This window comes from Podarcis filfolensis (assembly GCF_964270895.1).
Source record: "Podarcis filfolensis genome assembly, chromosome: 12".
NCBI classification, from domain to species: domain Eukaryota; kingdom Metazoa; phylum Chordata; class Lepidosauria; order Squamata; family Lacertidae; genus Podarcis; species Podarcis filfolensis.
In genome coordinates, this window is record NC_139614.1 from 8,278,932 (window position 1) to 8,296,311 (window position 17,380).

Below are 17,380 nucleotides of genomic sequence, written 5' to 3' on the forward strand. Positions count from 1 at the left end.
TTCTAACATAGATTGTATACGTGTGTGTGTGTTTTTTAATACACAGCATCTGGATGGTTCAGAGTTCCAGTAATGGGACACAAAGCCTTTCACCCCAAGGTTACTGGTTCAAATAGAGGCCAGGTAGACAGACACTACAAATTAAACATATGAAACAGCTTGATGGATTTGTAGCCAAATGACCTTCAGCCCTCTTCCTTGCGGACAAGGCATAGCACTAAAACATGGCACAGAGAGAGAGAGAGAGGCTGAACACAAGGAAAAGTAATGGAAACTAGCTGGCAAGAGCACACCCTGAAGAAGATCACAAAAGCTGGAGACTAATCTGGTCAGAGACAGCAGTCAACTGCACTGTTTTCTATGATTAAGCTGTCTCCTTCTGAAATGCCTATATTACCTCAAATATGTAAAAATTAAGAAATAACATCTATCCGTCCAAATCTGGACATCCTCAACCAAAATGCCATTTTGCATTTCAGTCTGTTCAGTAATCTCCCATCTTTTCAGTGTGCAGAGAAGAGTCATTCACATGCCACAAATTATCACCTATAAAAATTATCATAAAAAGGATTTCGTTTGCATTTTCTTTATTAAAAAGTTAATGCGTACTTTTAAAAAAGTCAGCAAACAGCAGAACTAATCACTCACAGCCGGCTCTAAGCATCTCAAATGCAACCACTGAAACTCTGACTTAGCATCCTGTACGAGCTCCCGCCCAGCAACAAAACAAAATATTTAGACCAGAACTTTAAAACAGCTGAAAGTTGAAAAACAAGCCTGATTTCTTTTTGTCTCTGAAAAAGCAAAAACTTGCCACTATCCAGACTAGAACAAAAAGCTCAGCCTGCGAACTACTGATGTATTTGTACTAAAGTGCACTAAATCATTGCAGGAGGTAGGACTGACAAAATCTTTGAAATACTGTACACCAGGCATGTCCAACAGGTAGATGGACGTCTGTGGTAGATCACTGGCTCCCCCCAAAGAAGCTCAACAACTTTGGCTCTCCTAAAAAAAAAGCTCAATATTTTTGCCCTGCACCCCCCAAAAATGGGGCTTTCTTTCTCCTTAAAAAAAGCTTAACAACAACTTTGATCTGAATGCCTAAAAAATAGGCCTTCCTCCTCCCCAAGAAAGCTCAACAACTTTGACCTGAACCCCCCAAAAGTGGATAGATCACTCCAAGTTTTTAACTCTGTAAGTAGATCGCGGTCTCTTGGGAGTTGGCCACCTAACAAATTCTCCACTGATTGACTTCACTGAAGTCAATAGAAGGTGCCTGGTGCTTGTTTGTTTTTATTTTTAAAAAAACCAAAAAACAATTTTCTTAAGAATATTAGAAAAAGCCTGATGTTAAGCAGCTTGCAGATTAGGTGCATTTGAAGAAGCATTTATATTTTTCTTATTGGAATGCAGTCCCACAAACACTCTAAGGGGAAACATCCTTCCTAATTTTGTTCTGCTGTTTAGGTAGCAAAACCCAAAGCTGTCCTCCTGATCCCTGAGAAAGCTTTTCTAAGAGCATGTCTACAACTGTAACCTTAATGAATTAAAAATCTGCACAATTGCCCTGGCTAACAACCAAGGGAGAGGGAAATATAGTTCAAAGGGTCCAGAGAGCTCTAACAAAGCATCATTATCACCAAAAAAAACCACTACCAAGGAGCATTGCGGGAGGGACCCATTACATTAACTAGTTTCAACTGAAATTTGTGCTGGATACATTCCCTGAACCTGAACGTTTGACACAGACTCATTCCCCGCAATGTATTACAGTCATACGTCTACTTACGTATCCCTCTGGATATAGAATCTTCAAGTTACGGCCACGGCAAACCCGGAAGTGTATACTTCCGGGTTTTGCCACGCGCGCATGCGCAGAAGCACTCTGTGCACCTTGCGCATGCACAGAAGCGCTCAATTGCGCCACACACATGCACAGAAGCACACCTCTCTTTACGTTATTTTCGGGTATTTCACTATCCCTGCCTCTTGTTTTTCACCCACAATGTGTGCCCACCCCCCGACACTTGACAGACATTGGTGGCATGGAAATGACATCTTCTGCCTCCTGCCTCACATTAATAAGAAATATTTTAAAAATAAAAATATTAATAAAAAATAACTAGCCATCCAATTTCTTCCCATGGTGATGGAATGGACACATTCCACTCTGCCCCAACAGACACCGAAGTGAAGTATGGCATGAGAGCACCACCACACACATGGCCAAGCATGTAAGGACCACATTTGTGCATTCACTTGTTCCTCAAAAACAACAGTGTGGGGAGGAGGGGTAGAATCATCTGGATAAGATAATCACATGGCCATCTTTAGGATGTCAATCTTCTGAGGGGAGAGATAGGTGGGAGGAAATGTGATGAACCCCACAGGACAGCTTCTATTTCTCAAGCATCCTCTCTCACTCTCTGACTCTCACACACACTGCACTTATGGAGCTAGACTTCAAGCTGCTAGCTAAAATTACAACATGATAAGTCATTGCAGAGCACGGTCCCTGTGATGATGTACCCTGTTGTGACAATGCTAATGGCGGCAGCCTACCTAAGCAAAAGTACCTTGGGCACAGACCTGTGCTGTGAGGACCAACAAATGATATCACTTAAGGCCTTTTCGTCACATTAACCATGCAAGAACTCAGCCCCACATTATATAGTTGTTGTCTATCCAGTGGCTGATTGCCAAAGAATTGATGCTTTTGAATTATGGTGCTGGAGGAGACTCTTGAGAGTCCCATGGACTGCAAGAAGATCAAACCGATCCATTCTTAAGGAAATCAGCCCTGAGTGCTCACTGGAAGGACAGATCCTGAAGCTGAGGCTCCAATACTTTGGCCACCTCATGAGAAGAGAAGACTCCCTGGAAAAGACCCTGATGTTGGGAAAGATGGAGGGCACAAGGAGAAGGGGACGATGGAGGACAAGATGGTTAGACAGTGTTCTTGAAACTACCAACATGAGTCTGACCAAACTGCGGGAGGCAGTGGAAAACAGGAGTGCCTGGCGTGCTCTGGTCCATGGGGTCCCGAAGAGGTGGACACGACTGAACGACTAAACAACAACAACAACATCCAGTGGCATTTATATCTGCCCCAACTCCCCTTATATATCCTGCCACGTTTCTATATAACCTATAGTGTCACTTCCCCAACGCTTACCATAGAATATTGAGGTATGATGCCCCCCATGGATCCATGGTAGATATAGACTGATCCAACGTAGTCATCTTCTTTAGGAGCACCAATGGCAACATCTAGGCAAGACAATGTGAGACAGCGGAAATGGGAAAGAGCCCCTTTCAATTTTTATTTTTTTAAGACTCTTGCCACAACAAACCATCTTCATCATAAAGATGAAAGCCACTCAATCAGCAGCTGCCTGGCTTATAAGAAAAAAGTTGCCCCATTTAATGAGCTGATTTTAAAATAAAACCCTCAAAATGCATATTTACATTGCTTCTAATAAGAAACATCTGTTTGGGTTCCACAAATAATACCAGCCATGCGCAAGGGGAATCACAGCAAGCCTTTACATGCTTTATGTATCTCAAGGGAGAGATCTGGCATTGTACATGAAGCCACCATTGGCACACAGAACACAAGCCACCCACCATGAAGCCATGGCAGATCCATTGAAAAATCCACTCATAATGCCAGCTTTCTAAAGCCTTGATATGATGCAAGTTGGGATGGAGTTTGAAAGAAAGCAATAAAGATGGGTGGCAGGGAATGTGTCTAGGCCAAGGCCCGCCCAATATGACATTATATCCAGATGAATTACGGCACTGCTGTTTTAAGTAAGTTTTAAGTTGCTTCAAATTGTTTTTAATGTCAAATTTTAAATTTTTGTAACCCACCCTGAGACTGCAGGATGAAGGGAAGCTAATTAATTAAATTAACGACAATAATAATAATGCTGGAACATCAACACTTTCCAAATTTGCTTATAATTAGAGCTGCAACCTTTAGTCCACAGATAAATCAACTAGTTTTAGTAATTAATAGCAGAAACCAACTTAAAAACAGCAAGGGCAAATTTGAACTGGATTTTGCGAAGCTCAGTGTTATTTTTCTAGACTGTTTTCATTCTGGTGTGTTACTGTAATTGGGAGTATAAAAATGTTGACAAGTTGATTTGATTTGATTTTTTGACAAGTGACGTTTCTTTCCAACAGCAAGTGCCCTTTGTTTATTAAGGCTGATTTGTAGGTATTCTTTTGAACAGGAATAGCTTGCTCTGCCAGTAACTTCAGCAACACTCTGAACAACAACAAGTAACCTTCAGCAACACAGTATGGAAAATCCAGTGTGAAACAAACGTAGTTTACTCGCCATTGCACTGGCAGTGAGGATAACACAGAGGGAAAGTGCTTTCCTGTTGGAATAAATTTGTCCCACAGATACAATGGCACCCTAAAATAGTAACTTCTCACACCTCCTTGCAGATCCCAGACAGGCACCCCTAGCAGGACTAGGAAAGATCAGAGAACTGACAAGAAGGAGGTAATATACATTGCTTCAACATCCCTTCATGCTTCAGCCTGCTGTGGTGTAGTGGTTAAGAGCGGTAGACTCGTAATCTGGTGAACCGGGTTTGCTTCCCCGCTCCTCCACATGCAGCTGCTGGGTGACTTTGGGCCAGTCACACTTCTCTGAAGTCTCTCAGCCTCACTCACCTCACAGAGTATTTGTTGTGGAGGAGGAAGGGAAAAGGAGATTGTTAGCCGCTTTGAGACTCCTTGGGTAGTGATAAAGCGGGATATCAAATCCAAACTCCTCCTCCTCTTCTCCTTCTTCCATGAAGCACCATAACTGGGGAGCCCTGGTAAAATCCCTTGCTTGGATTAGAACAGGGTCAGCAAACTTTTTCAGCAGGGGGCTGGTCCACTGTCCCTCAGACCTTGTGGGGGGCTGGACTATATTGGGGGGGGGGAATGAATGAATTCCTATGCCCCACAAATAACCCAGAGATGCATTTTAAATAAAAGGACTCATTCTACTCATGTAAAAACACGCTGATTCCCGGACCGCCCACAGGCCGGAATGAGATGGCGATTGGGCCGCATCCTGCCCCCGGGCCTTAGTTTGCCTACTCGTGGATTAGAAGCTAGATCTGTCAGCCACAAAAAAAACTCTGGGGGAGAAAGTGTGCCTTCAAAGATGAAGAATTATCTGGGTGGGACGGGTTTGAAGCATACACATTTCTGAAGCACTCCATAGTAGGTCTCTGCCTCAGTTCAGAGGGCTCCAGAGAGACCCAGCAGCAGCCCAGAGCCCACGTGCAAAGGAAAACAGACTGACCTGGGAATCCATCCTCATCCATATCTCCCAGGGAGGCAATACTTTCCCCAAAGTGTGCGTTGTAGGCATTGTCACCATTCAGAACAAGTTGCTCTTCCATGACTCCCTAGCAAACAGGAAATAGGACAGGCTAAGAAAAACAGAAAAAGTGTTGAGAGATGCACGGCCTCTTTGCTAGAGCATTGCTCCTGCACATGTTCCCCAGGAAGCATCTGGAGCATGTCCTAACCAAATTTCAAATTGGCAACACTAAACCCGGGCATTATATAAAGGAAATGCTGTAAATTGAAAAGGCACTTAATTGCTTCTGAAAAGGAAGCGGCCAGCCAGGATGACGGAGCAAAGGCCGATTAGTGGCCAACTACAATATTTCAAAAAGAAATCTTAGATAAGTAAAATCATGCACTCGAGACAGTGCAAAAGTTCCAAACAATTGAGCAACTAAGCCGGTGAGGTTAATTCTGTTCCGTTCCAAAGAATGGCCAAGAAGAACTACTGTAATAGCATAGACTCAGTCTGAGCAGCAAAACTCCCATCTGATAATAATGAGGTCTGCAGCACTTAAGTAAATTAATCTGTTGGAATAATTCGTTAAAACGTTTCGATTGCCTAAAAAAAAGTGCCTCCAGGTAATAAGCCAGCAGGTTTTAAATCATTCTTAACAAAGTACTTATAAAAATGGAGCTGGCAAGTGTTGTCCTAGAAGGGTCGTTCCCTCTTGTATGAAAGAGACAAGATGCAAAGCTACCATGTGTGGACTGCATGGGGAATTATCTGATTCTTCGGACTTGACTTGTACATTTACCAACAACATTGGCCATTACTGCAGCATTCAGTTCCATCTTTCATAGGAAAAAAAATGCCATGCTTTAGAGTCTGTTATTTTGGGGTGGAGCAAAGCAAAAGAATCCTAAAAGACGAAGAAACCACTTTATATAGGAATAGGTTGACAACATTAGAATGTAGCTGGGTTAGATATAAGAGAGTGACCAAAAAGAGCAAAAATATTTTTTTTTCTTTTTTAAACCCTACCAAAGCTCCCACAAAAACGCTGATATGTTTTTCATGCTTTTATGTCCATTTCTGCCATCTACCCTAGACTTCAGGTGCAGGAGAGTTATTTCCATAAGGAAACCAAACACCGTTGTTTAAACCCAGCTCCGGGTCTATCTCAAGGGGTCTTTCCCATGTTTTTTGTGAATAGGTAGGGACTGGTTTCTGGAAATTGCAATCAAATCTTTTGGGAGGTCTTCAGAAAGCTGCTGACATAAAGAAAATCCTATATAATGAATCTGTAACAAAAACAATAATGAGGTGAAAGTAAAGTTTTATTGTGTTTTTCTTTTCTTCTGCGCCGAGCGCAAGGTACGGTTTCATGAGGTTTGCCCTGAGGCTCCACATGTGGTAAAATGATGCTTATGCGCAAAGTGACTTTGCTATGGAACATGTGGAGTGAGTGAAAGTAATTTGGACTGTGGCAAATCAGAATCAACCTGAGTGGCCCTTGTATTCATATCACATTGGCAAGTCTAGAACACACTTTCTAATAAGATTAATTTCAATAAAGCCTCACAGGGAAATTACTAGTAAATACATGTTTAGAGACGGGCATTGGGGACGATGAATGCAAAATATTTTTCAGGATTCACAGAACCCAGAAGATAATATTTTGATTCATTATTGTGTGCACCCCAATTTTCTCGAGTGTTCTCTGTCACCTTGCTTCCTGACTCACAACTACTGAGAAGATATGGGTTCAAATCCCTGCTCGAACATGATCTCTCTTCCAGTCCTGTTACAGAAGGTTGTTGTCAAGATGAAACGGAGACTCCACACCCTAAACTCCTGTGAGGAAAGGTGGAATGCTAGTGAAAGTAATAATAAGTTTTTAAAAGGGGGAACACTAAGGTTGAGTATAATTTGTAGATAATTTGTAGATGAGAGAGTGAAGTCTGGAAGTTCCAGACAACTAGAATTTTGTGATCAAAACAGGAATGGAATGTTGCGATTGAAACAAGGATCTCTAAAACCCAATGCTTTTAGTTGGACTTTCGTCAAGATTATTTTATCCAATCCAAAAGGGTCTCTCCATTTACGACATTCTGGAGGACGTTGCATTTCTGGTGCTCTAATTCTAAATCTTCATGTTTGTACTGCACCTCTTCAACTATCTGAAGAAAGACACAAAGTTACATCATGCCATTGTGACTGTTTGACCTCAACTGACCCAAGTAGCCATGGTTTGTGAGTCGAATTGCGAGAAAGGAGAGCGCCAATAGCATTTATTTAGGGGGAAAGGAGACATTTTTCATAAACAAAAGTGTCTCTGAGAGAGCCCATGTGGCTCGTGTTCCTTCCAAACAAGTCGCGGTCATTTCAGAGTACAGGAAGCTTATGTTGATTATTTCCCTAGGCTACTGTTGGGTCACGGTGGTTGTGCAATGGGCAATTTTGCAAGCAAGAGTCCAGTGATTTCTTTTCCTAGGAACACCAACACTGTATAGGGTTTTCAACACAATCAAAATGAAAGTCAGTTCTTGCAGCTGCTTTTCATAGGGATTCAACTCTCAAAACCTACCTTCAAGTACACATTTAAAAACAAAATCATGCTTCTTTCTCCCAGATAATGCAAAGGCTGGTCTTAAGAGTCACCATACTTCAGCAGAAAGGGAAGGTGAATTAGAAGCCGTTGCTTAATTTCACAACCACTGGAAGTGGCTCTCTCAGTATATACAGTGAAGTGAAACAAATACTATTTCTTCTACTATGCAGGTTCTATATATCAAGAGTGGCTGCTACTCGGGTGCATTCTGTAAACCTCAGCTGTAATGGGTGTCATGTCCTGGTTTGGTCACAACCAACTATAGACCTGGAGTACATGATACCCAATTCAAGGGCCCTGAAGTTAGTGACTTGAGGAGAAAAATTGGATCCTGGAATACAGCAAGCAGAACATACTGCTCAGCTGACCTAACAAATGCAGAAGACTCCTAACAAGAAGGTTGGCAAATCATGTTTATGCTGTGAACTGCCCTGAGATCTATGGATGAAGGGTGGTATACAAATTTAATAAACAATAATTAATAATAATAATAATAAATAATAACCTTGCTCTCATCGCATGCCATCTAATGAAGGGGACCCCGATCCATGAAAGCCTATGCCGTAATAAATTTGTGGGTCCAAGTTGCAGAATCCCTGACAGTGGGAAAGGAACAAAACTACTCTGACAGGATTCTACATTAATCAGAGCTGAGCACAGAATTGTGACACTGCTGTTTCTTGTGTACTCTTAGACTCTTAGAGTCCTTCTGTATAAAACTAAGGGAGTCCCTATATTTCTATCTCAGTCTAAATTCTAGATGCCCACCTGAACCCGGCTCCTCAAACAGCTCCATATGCCACCACCATTAGAGGCTTGGCCGATGAACTCAAAAGACGGTGCCTTTCTATTGCGGTGCCAAAATTATGGAATGCCCTCTCAGAGGCAGCCTGTCTAGAGCCATCACTGTTTGCTTTTTTGCAAGCAGTAAACACATAAGCATTTCCCTGTGCTTCGAGGGTGTTTTCAGACTGTGGGTTTTATGCCAGTGCCATATGCTGAGGCTGTTTAAAGACCTAAACAGCCTCGGTCCAGTATATCTGAAGGAGTGTCCCCACCCCCATCGTTCCACCCGGACACTGAGGTCCTACGTTGAGGGCCTTCTGCCGGTTCCCTCACTGTGAGAAGCCAAGTTACAGGGAACCAGGCAGAGGGCCTTTTCGGTAGTGGCACCCGCCATGTGGAACGCCCTCCCACCAGATGACTTTAGACGACATCTGAAGGCAGCCCTCTTTAGGGAAGCTTTTAATGTTTGGTGCATTACTGTATTTTAATAGTGTTGGAAGCTGCCCAGAGTGGCTGGGGAAACCCAGCCAAATGGGCGGGGTATAAACAATAAATTATTATTATTATTATTATTATTATTATTATTATTATTATTATTATTATGTGCTCCTTGCAATTGTCATATCGCTGGGGTTTTTTATGCTGGGCTATGCTGCACTTACAAGCTCCTTTTAGGTATTTGCCAATGAAAATGCCTGATAAAAGTACTGAAAAATAAATCACAATGTTGATAATGATTTATGCAATGGAAGAAGTGAGCCTAACCTGTGAAGAAGCATTTATTCTTATCCACCTTTAAGGGGTTACAGGACTTTACTGTTTTTTGAAATATCAGGCTAATGTGGCAGCTCTTCAGGAATGCAATTAGATATCAACTGGATTTTGGACATCCCAACATATTATGAAAAACAAGTGAATCCTGACTTTTTTGCTAGGACTGTTTGGCCATTTCTATTCAGGAGCTGAAACAGCACCCACCTCTGCTCAGTGCCTTAAAGCAGAACCTGCATGATACGGTGCAGCTGATCTGAGATTAGTGTTAAAGGATTTCCCCGGGACACTTTCCTCCACTCCTTTTTGTACTCACATTTCCTCTACTGAGGTAGACGGTGACTTGACCCTCATCCCGGATCTCGGAAAACATGGGCGCTCCCACCAGGAGGTCCGAAAGGCCGTCAGAATTCAGATCAACTGCACATAAGGAGGAGCCAAAGTAAGAGCCCATCTGCAACCAAGCCGAGTCACAACAAAGCATTCAGTATCTGCCCACACACAGGAGGAAATCATTTATGCTTTTCGTTGTTTGTAATTGAAATAGCAACTTGCTACTTTATCTCTCACAACACAGCAGCTCTCGGAAGTCTCTGGGCCATTGGGTCACACCAACTTTTCATTCATTCATTATTTATTTATTTAATTCTTTTATTATTATTAAAAGAATTAAAGTTATACTTTTTCCTGTGTCTTAAAAACAAGTTGCTGCTGCATGCCAAAAATCATTACTTGAAACACACATGGGCTCTTTCAGCGACCGTGATGGTTTTGTGATTATGCCAGCAAACATGCAGATTCTCATTTATATCATCCTTTCTGGAAAGGTCAGGCATGTGCCAAGGCATTCACAAGATCAGTTTAACAGACAAAAAAAATAAATAAATACTGAAAAGTAAACTCATGTTAACTTCAATGTGATTTTTAAGGAATGTATATCAAGCCTAGGAATATTTAGTTTCTGTGTTGGGTAAACAGGGTTGAAAACTATGATCCGAACAAGCTCAAGAACCAGTCAGTCAAGGAAAGTCTTTGCAGGATGTTTAATGAAAAAGGATCAAGATGGCAGACAAATAGGGAGTGATGGCCAATTTTTGCAAGGCGTCTGTCATGAAGTTTGCATGCTGCATCCCTAGGACTGAAGACTCCACACCATGCAGAATGGCTCCAGAACATGGATAATTTCCATGCCAATCTCACATATCTTTTGGTGGCAGCTGGCACCAGTATAGAGACGCTCTACAAAACAGGGTGAACTGACACATTCAGTAGAGTTTCCATGTGGCAGTCCTAATATGATTCTGCCTGAAATGGTTCCATTTCTTCCTTACTTCCTTACCTTTTGTCTTTATTCACCCATTGTGAATCTGGGACTGTGTGTAATTCATCCAATGCCAAATTGCAAGCACATCCAATGACCTTTATTTCACCACTAGCATTATTACTCTCACCTCATTACATGCTCTTGATTGGCTGAAAAGTTGTGTTTCCCTCCCACCCACCACCCACACTCCTTAATTTGGTCACTCAACTTGTCTTTGGCCAAGATGAGCCAAAAGCTCCAGCCAATGATGATATCAGCCATGCAACAACAGCCACACCTATCACTACAGAGTAGACACTGACTTCTCAAATACAGAAAAGATTGCAAACACTGTTTGCAAGTCATGGCAGAAAGATGAGAGAAAGTGCAAGCCATCAGCTCAGATCTCCAATCTGTTTGCTTTTGCAGGGTTACGGTCAAACATTTAGCATTTCGCTCCCTTTGTGGGTTCTTTGTTTACAAGGCTTTCATTACGCATTGGCGGTTTTTTATACTAATAAAAAATCTAGGCAGCGAATACCTGAGCAATATGTCACAGTGGATGTAAGCAATTTCAAGCTGGAAAGGGATTTTGTTTGCCCAACTGCAACATTATTGTGCAGAGTTGGTGACCTGGTGTTACTGTGAGAGCTGAAACTTTTTTGCTATTCACATCTGGCACATGGTTTCCAATTTCCTGTTAAGGAGCTAAGAGTCTCTAGCAGTGAAGAATCCAGCAGCAGGATTCAAGCGCTCTGTGCCATTGTAGTAGCTCACTAGATAAGAGAGTCGCTGGCCTGATCTTTGCTGTGCTACAGCATCACAAATGCCCACAAGTGGTCTTGCAGCTACCAACTCAGCAAGGATCACATGACAGGATCATGTGACAGAAAGGGACAGCTGCATTCCACGTGGTCCCATAAACCGGCTGGTTTCACTGACCCAAGCAACACAGAAATGAGGCACAGAGTGAACTACTCTTGGATGGACCGATATTCACTTGCCTTCTCAACAACCCTAACATTTCCCCACCTCCCCAAAGAAACAGGAAAATGTTGTTAACATGAAGGGGAAAAGCACAAGAGTGCACCCTTGTTGTTGACGTCATGGAAATGTTAGACCTTCTCATGATTTTAGTACCTCAGAAATACATTTCACAAATAAAAAGCCTGCCCCTGTGCGTGCAAGCACACACACACACACACACATTTCAAAGGCTTTGTCAGAACAGGGCTCAGTATTAATATCTCTGACGGCTATTTTACATTTGAGATTTTCTCACACAGCTATTGCCTCTCATATCAAACCATCACTTCCGACAAATGCTCAAATGTCTTATTTCACCACATGTGAATATATCAAGATACCCACGTGGGCAGTGAGAAAAAGTAAAATGTGAAGGGCCGGCCCTACCGTGTGACAGAGTGGAGCAGCCACCTCAGGCAACTGATTTTGCATGGCGCAAAACACCACAAATTATTAGTTGCTTCATTGATGATTGTTTTATATTTTGCTGTTAGGGAATGAAGACGCACTTGCGAGATCTTGACCAACCTAAGGTATTATGTACCAAGATTTGCAGGGTGGGCAGGGGGGATATTTGCTGCTATACCACAAGTAGTAACATGTCTTAGACCAGGCATAGGCAAACATGGCCCTCCAGATGTTTTGGAACTACAGTTCCCATCATCCCTGACCACTGGTCCTGTTAGCTAGAGATCAATGGGAGTTGTAGTCCCAAAACATCAGGAGGGCCGAGTTTGCCTATGCCTGTCTATGCATTGGACAATAGAAAAAAATTACAGCCCCAGGGCATAAGAAATTGTGAGCAATATAGCTGTAATCAGAACTTATCTGCAGGATTAAAAGAAAAGGCAATATATTCCACATAAAAAATAAACAACCAATGATTTAAAGGATTACCCACCTTTTTACCAGAAGCCTGAAAGATCTTGATTAAAGAACCAGACCTCCTATCAGTGCGAAATATATATACCTGCGAAGTTTTAAACAGAAGAAGAAACTAATTGATTCTACTGCATATGAATCCACTCATTATTGATTAGCAAAATACAGCTAAGAGTGCATGTTTGTAGGTACTTCATCCATTAATCTGAAAAGTTTTTGCCTCATCTTTTCACAAAATTGAAGGCAGATTAGCAAAATACAATAAAAAAACTAAGAATAAAACCTAAGTTTTATTAAAGATGGATACAATTTTTTAAAAGCAAACAGAAAAAGCAAGAGCCACCCGCAGTGAAATGTGAGCTATCTCTTATGAAAATCCACCAAAGACTTTTGTAGGTAAAGCTGTTTTCAAGTGGCCTCTAAAAGAAATCAAAGTAGGTGACAGGCAAATCTCTTTGGAGAAGACATTTCACAGTAAGACAAGGAGTATCTGCAATGGCCTCAGGGTGGGGTTTAACCCCACAGCCCCTTTGTATACCTGTTGCCTCTTTGCACAAGCGACACCTGAAGAGGGCATCTGGTTAAACAGTCAGTGCTGAACTGGTTCAGCTCAGGATTAGCAAGCCCTCAAGTCCCTAGTCCTTTGCAAAAGACCATTACGAAACCAAGGAAGATCAGCACTGCAAAAAATGCATTGCACATTTATTTGAAGAATGTTACATAAACAATACAACAATGCATAACAGTGGCATTGATCCTAACATAAGTTAAGGAAGTTCACAGAATGAATGTTTTCCATTTCCTCCTCCACACTGCCCTTTCCTACCTACCCAAACGCCACCACCCTCCTTAACAACATGGGGTGTGTATAGGGGCCTCTGAGGAAGGGGATAACCAGCCAAAATCGGCAGACCTACACCTAATTTTAGGACACTCCCACCATATATTCTTCAGAAGAGCTCCCTATCCCCAAAGAGGCTTCTCGTGGGGAGAAACATTCCTCCCATGAACCACTTTTAAGGCAACTAATCTTATGATCCAAGCCAGTGTCAATAAACCCTTTCCAAATTACTGTAGCCCCAAATGCCTTGTTCATCCTTTTTTCCGGGAACTCAGTCAAAACAGTGAATATGCTGCCACGTTAGTTAAATGAGCCATTGTTTAATCAAGAGCCACACCTTTCCGACGCCTCCATCCTGAGGAGCTCCTCCAACGACGTCTGTCGTCGTCAGCTGAGAGAAGTGACCCGCTGTCACCGCATATCCTAAGCAGGGCATTTTTAGGGTGGACGAATGGGAGGAGAGAAATGACAAATGAATTCAGAAAAGGAAACAGGTCCAAGGAAAAGGTCAGCCATCTGGATGAAAGCAAAGTTCCCTCCCCCCCCCTCCTTTCTTCTCATAGAGTGTAACTATACTAGGCTTATTACAAATAACCCCAAAAAATCAACAAGAGGTCTGCTTCTTCAGTACAGGAATTTGCTGGCACTCCATGCGGCGCTGGAAGTGACAATAAGCAACTGAATGTCTCTCTTTTTTCCCCCAAGACCCAATGGCAAAGGTGTCGACAGAAGCTGTGAGGGTGACAAGAGCAAGAGCTTAAGCCAGAAAAGGGCCTGGTCTCCAAAATAGAAATTAAGAGTACAGATGCTCAAAGGGATGAGAAACACACTGGGGGGAGGAAACAGATTGCTTCATGTTGAAGGAACTATATATTTCATGCCTGTTTAGTGACAGTTTCCATTTGGCACCCAAAAATGGGGGTTCCCTCAGTTTAAACTGCTATGCCAAGGGATGTGGGGTGAGGGAATAGATATAAAGTGTATGCTTTAACAAGAGCTTAAAATTGTTTTAATCTTTTAATGCTTTTGTTGTATGCCTTTTTTCCCTTTCAATGTTGTAAACTGCTGTGATAAGTATTGTGATCTAGCGGTTTATAAATGCTTTTATTGATAAAATTATTATTATTATTATTATTATTATTATTATTATTATTATTATTAATGCTTGGCTAAGGATTAAAACAAAAACTAAGGGCCTACACTAAGGGGAAAGGGTTTGTTTGGAAGAGGGATCAATAACATGGCCCAATTTGCAATCCTACAGATGATATATTATGGGACAGGAGGAGTCTGTAAGTAAAGGAGGAGGAGGAGGAGGAGGAGGTTCAGCTCCTTGTAAGGCTGTCATTTCATAGTCCCTTCTGCCTGCAAAATACTAGCTTTTCAAATCTATTCAAAGGCGGAAACCTCAAGGTCTTCAGGATATCCAGCCATCTCTTCTCTAAGAATTTCAAAGTAGCTTTCACTAAGTGGTATTTTTTTAAAACAAAAAACAGACTAATAGTGATAGTGGGCTGAAGAAAAGGGGCGATTATCCAGTTTTTAAAAGCATTTAAAACCAAACAAAAGAAGAAAGTGGAAATCTGGAAATGCTTTCATAATGAGAGCAAGTGGTCACTGAGGACTGGGCAGAAGACATTAGATGTTCAGTATTTCTCTTCTGTCACTCACTGAGTTTTAAATCTTAGTATTCAAAGTATTATTGATGTGCAATGTCTTCAGTCCCTATCTTATCTTGGCAGATATTCTTTGGAGCAATAGACAGCTGTGCCTACTCAAAGAACTGCTATCCTCAGAGTACAGGAGAAGAAAACGAGAACATTTAGAGCTTATAGTTTAGACATACCCAAGAGGTAAAATTAATATACTATACAACATGTGCAACTGGCTGGGAGTTGAATTAAAAAGTTCACAAATCCCAATCTATAGTTTAGCCAAGCAGTTTTCAGACCTTCAGGAAACCATTTCCACATTCTCATCTACTGAGACAACCCTGCAAATGTTACTGACCCCTACACTTCACAGAGGATTATGGGGTGTTTAGTATTTGAGCCCTGCTTATGAGGCTTACTGTCCATTTATGAAGCTTGCTAGCATCATCCCATGTGAACCAAGAGTGCAACGCAGGACACACCTAACACTGACCTGGGAAAATAATAAGGGTGCATCTAAGGAAGTGGACTGTAGTCTACAAAAGCTTGTGAGATAATCTGTTTGTTAGTCTTTAAGTTTCAAGATCCTGTTGCTTGGGGAAACAACAGTCTCTCTAGGGAAGGCATTCTACAGCCAGGATATCACCACTGAAAAGGTGCTCTCCCTATTTGTCATCTCCTGAACCTCAAATGGTAAGACCTCAGAAGACAACTCCAAGTCAGTATATACAGAAGGAGAAAAAATCAAGGTAACCTCATCCCCAATATGAAGGACTTTAAAGGTCCAAAATGTGTCACTGAAAAAGCTCTAACAAGCTTTCATAGAACACAAGGGTCCCTGAAATACACTGACTTAGGCCATTAGGCCTAAAATAACCCATTCTCTGTGTATTTTCTTTCTTTCTTTCTTTCTTTCTTTCTTTCTTTCTTTCTTTCTTTCTTAATCATTTCCCATGGGGCATCCCAAAGCAATTTACAACATAATAAAAACTTATATGAAACAGCTGCATATATAAAAAAAAATTTCTAAACAGATAAAGATATAAGCAAACACTTTAAGACAACCAGAGCACATTCATAAAATCAATTCAAATCTGATGCAGATACCAACTAGGATTTTTTTTTTTAATGTCCATTTAGAAGGCTTATATTCATGCAGATTTCCCATACCTACCACTAAAAAACTTTGTGCAAGACAGATTAGACCGGTGTCCCACAACCTGGTGCCTCCCAACTAGCATGGTTGTGAGGGCTGAGATTCATGGGAGTTGTAGTCCCAACATCTGGAGGAAACCAAGATTTGAGACTAGTAACAATGGGCAGCTCCACATCACTTACCTAGGTATGTATACCGCTTGGCTATCACAGATTCATCATTCAGCTTGAAATAAATATTGTCAGTGAGATTCAGCACTTTGATGGTCCCGGTCCAGTAATAAGATCCCGGGGCTCCCATGACAACCAGCTCCTACCAACAGAAGAGTTTCAGCAGTCAATAAAATAAATCTTTGAAGCTCCTCAAGCATGATGAAGAACAGAAAAGCAATCATCTTCAGAAATTCTGTGGTGCTGGCAGAGAAGACTGATAAATTGGGGAAGACTGAAACAGGTTAACATAATCTAAACTTTCTGGATTACTTTAAGAGCATGAATTGTATCGCGCAATTAGAATGTAATAGCCTGGTTTGCATGTCACATTAAACCATAGTTAAAATAAACTGTGGTTTAATGTGAATGAGCACCATGCTGATGCACACTGTTGAAATCCCAGGTGTTTTGCTCTTCCCCTTGTAGTAAGAATTCACCACTATACCACCTTGTTTGTTACCCAGGTGAGGAACTCCTACTACTGCTGGGAAACAAGCTATGGTTTTGCTTGTTGCGTATCCAGCTGCAGGTTCTCCAAACAAACTACAAACAGAAGTCAATATGTGTCTGTGGCTTAGGGGGAACAAACCACAAGCCCGGGACATAACAGTGCATCAAGCTAGACAATGGCTTGTTTCCTAGCAGAAGAAGCAGCAAGGGAGAAATGGAGCAGCTCATTCACATTAAATCATTTTAACTGGTCCATCTAGCTCAATATTGCCAACGCTGAGAAGCAACAGCTCTCCGGAGTGCCAGACAGTCCCAGCCCCCCGGGAGATGCTGGGGACTGAACCTGGGACCTTCTATCCTGCATGATGCTCTACCATAT

General features: G+C 41.8%; 1 protein-coding gene across 1 annotated transcript in view; it reads right to left on the reverse strand.

Annotated features, from left to right (window-relative positions):
• Window positions 1-17,380, reverse strand: part of ITGA9 (integrin subunit alpha 9) — a 245,911-nt gene that overhangs the window by 187,424 nt on the left and 41,107 nt on the right. The window contains exons 6-11 of the mRNA XM_083577706.1: window positions 16,522-16,651; window positions 13,869-13,954; window positions 12,710-12,778; window positions 9,796-9,933; window positions 5,321-5,426; window positions 3,179-3,273 (exon numbers count right to left, since the gene is read on the reverse strand). Coding sequence (XP_083433832.1) covers window positions 3,179-3,273; window positions 5,321-5,426; window positions 9,796-9,933; window positions 12,710-12,778; window positions 13,869-13,954; window positions 16,522-16,651 — 624 coding nt within the window. The remainder of the gene's footprint in view (window positions 1-3,178; window positions 3,274-5,320; window positions 5,427-9,795; window positions 9,934-12,709; window positions 12,779-13,868; window positions 13,955-16,521; window positions 16,652-17,380) is intronic.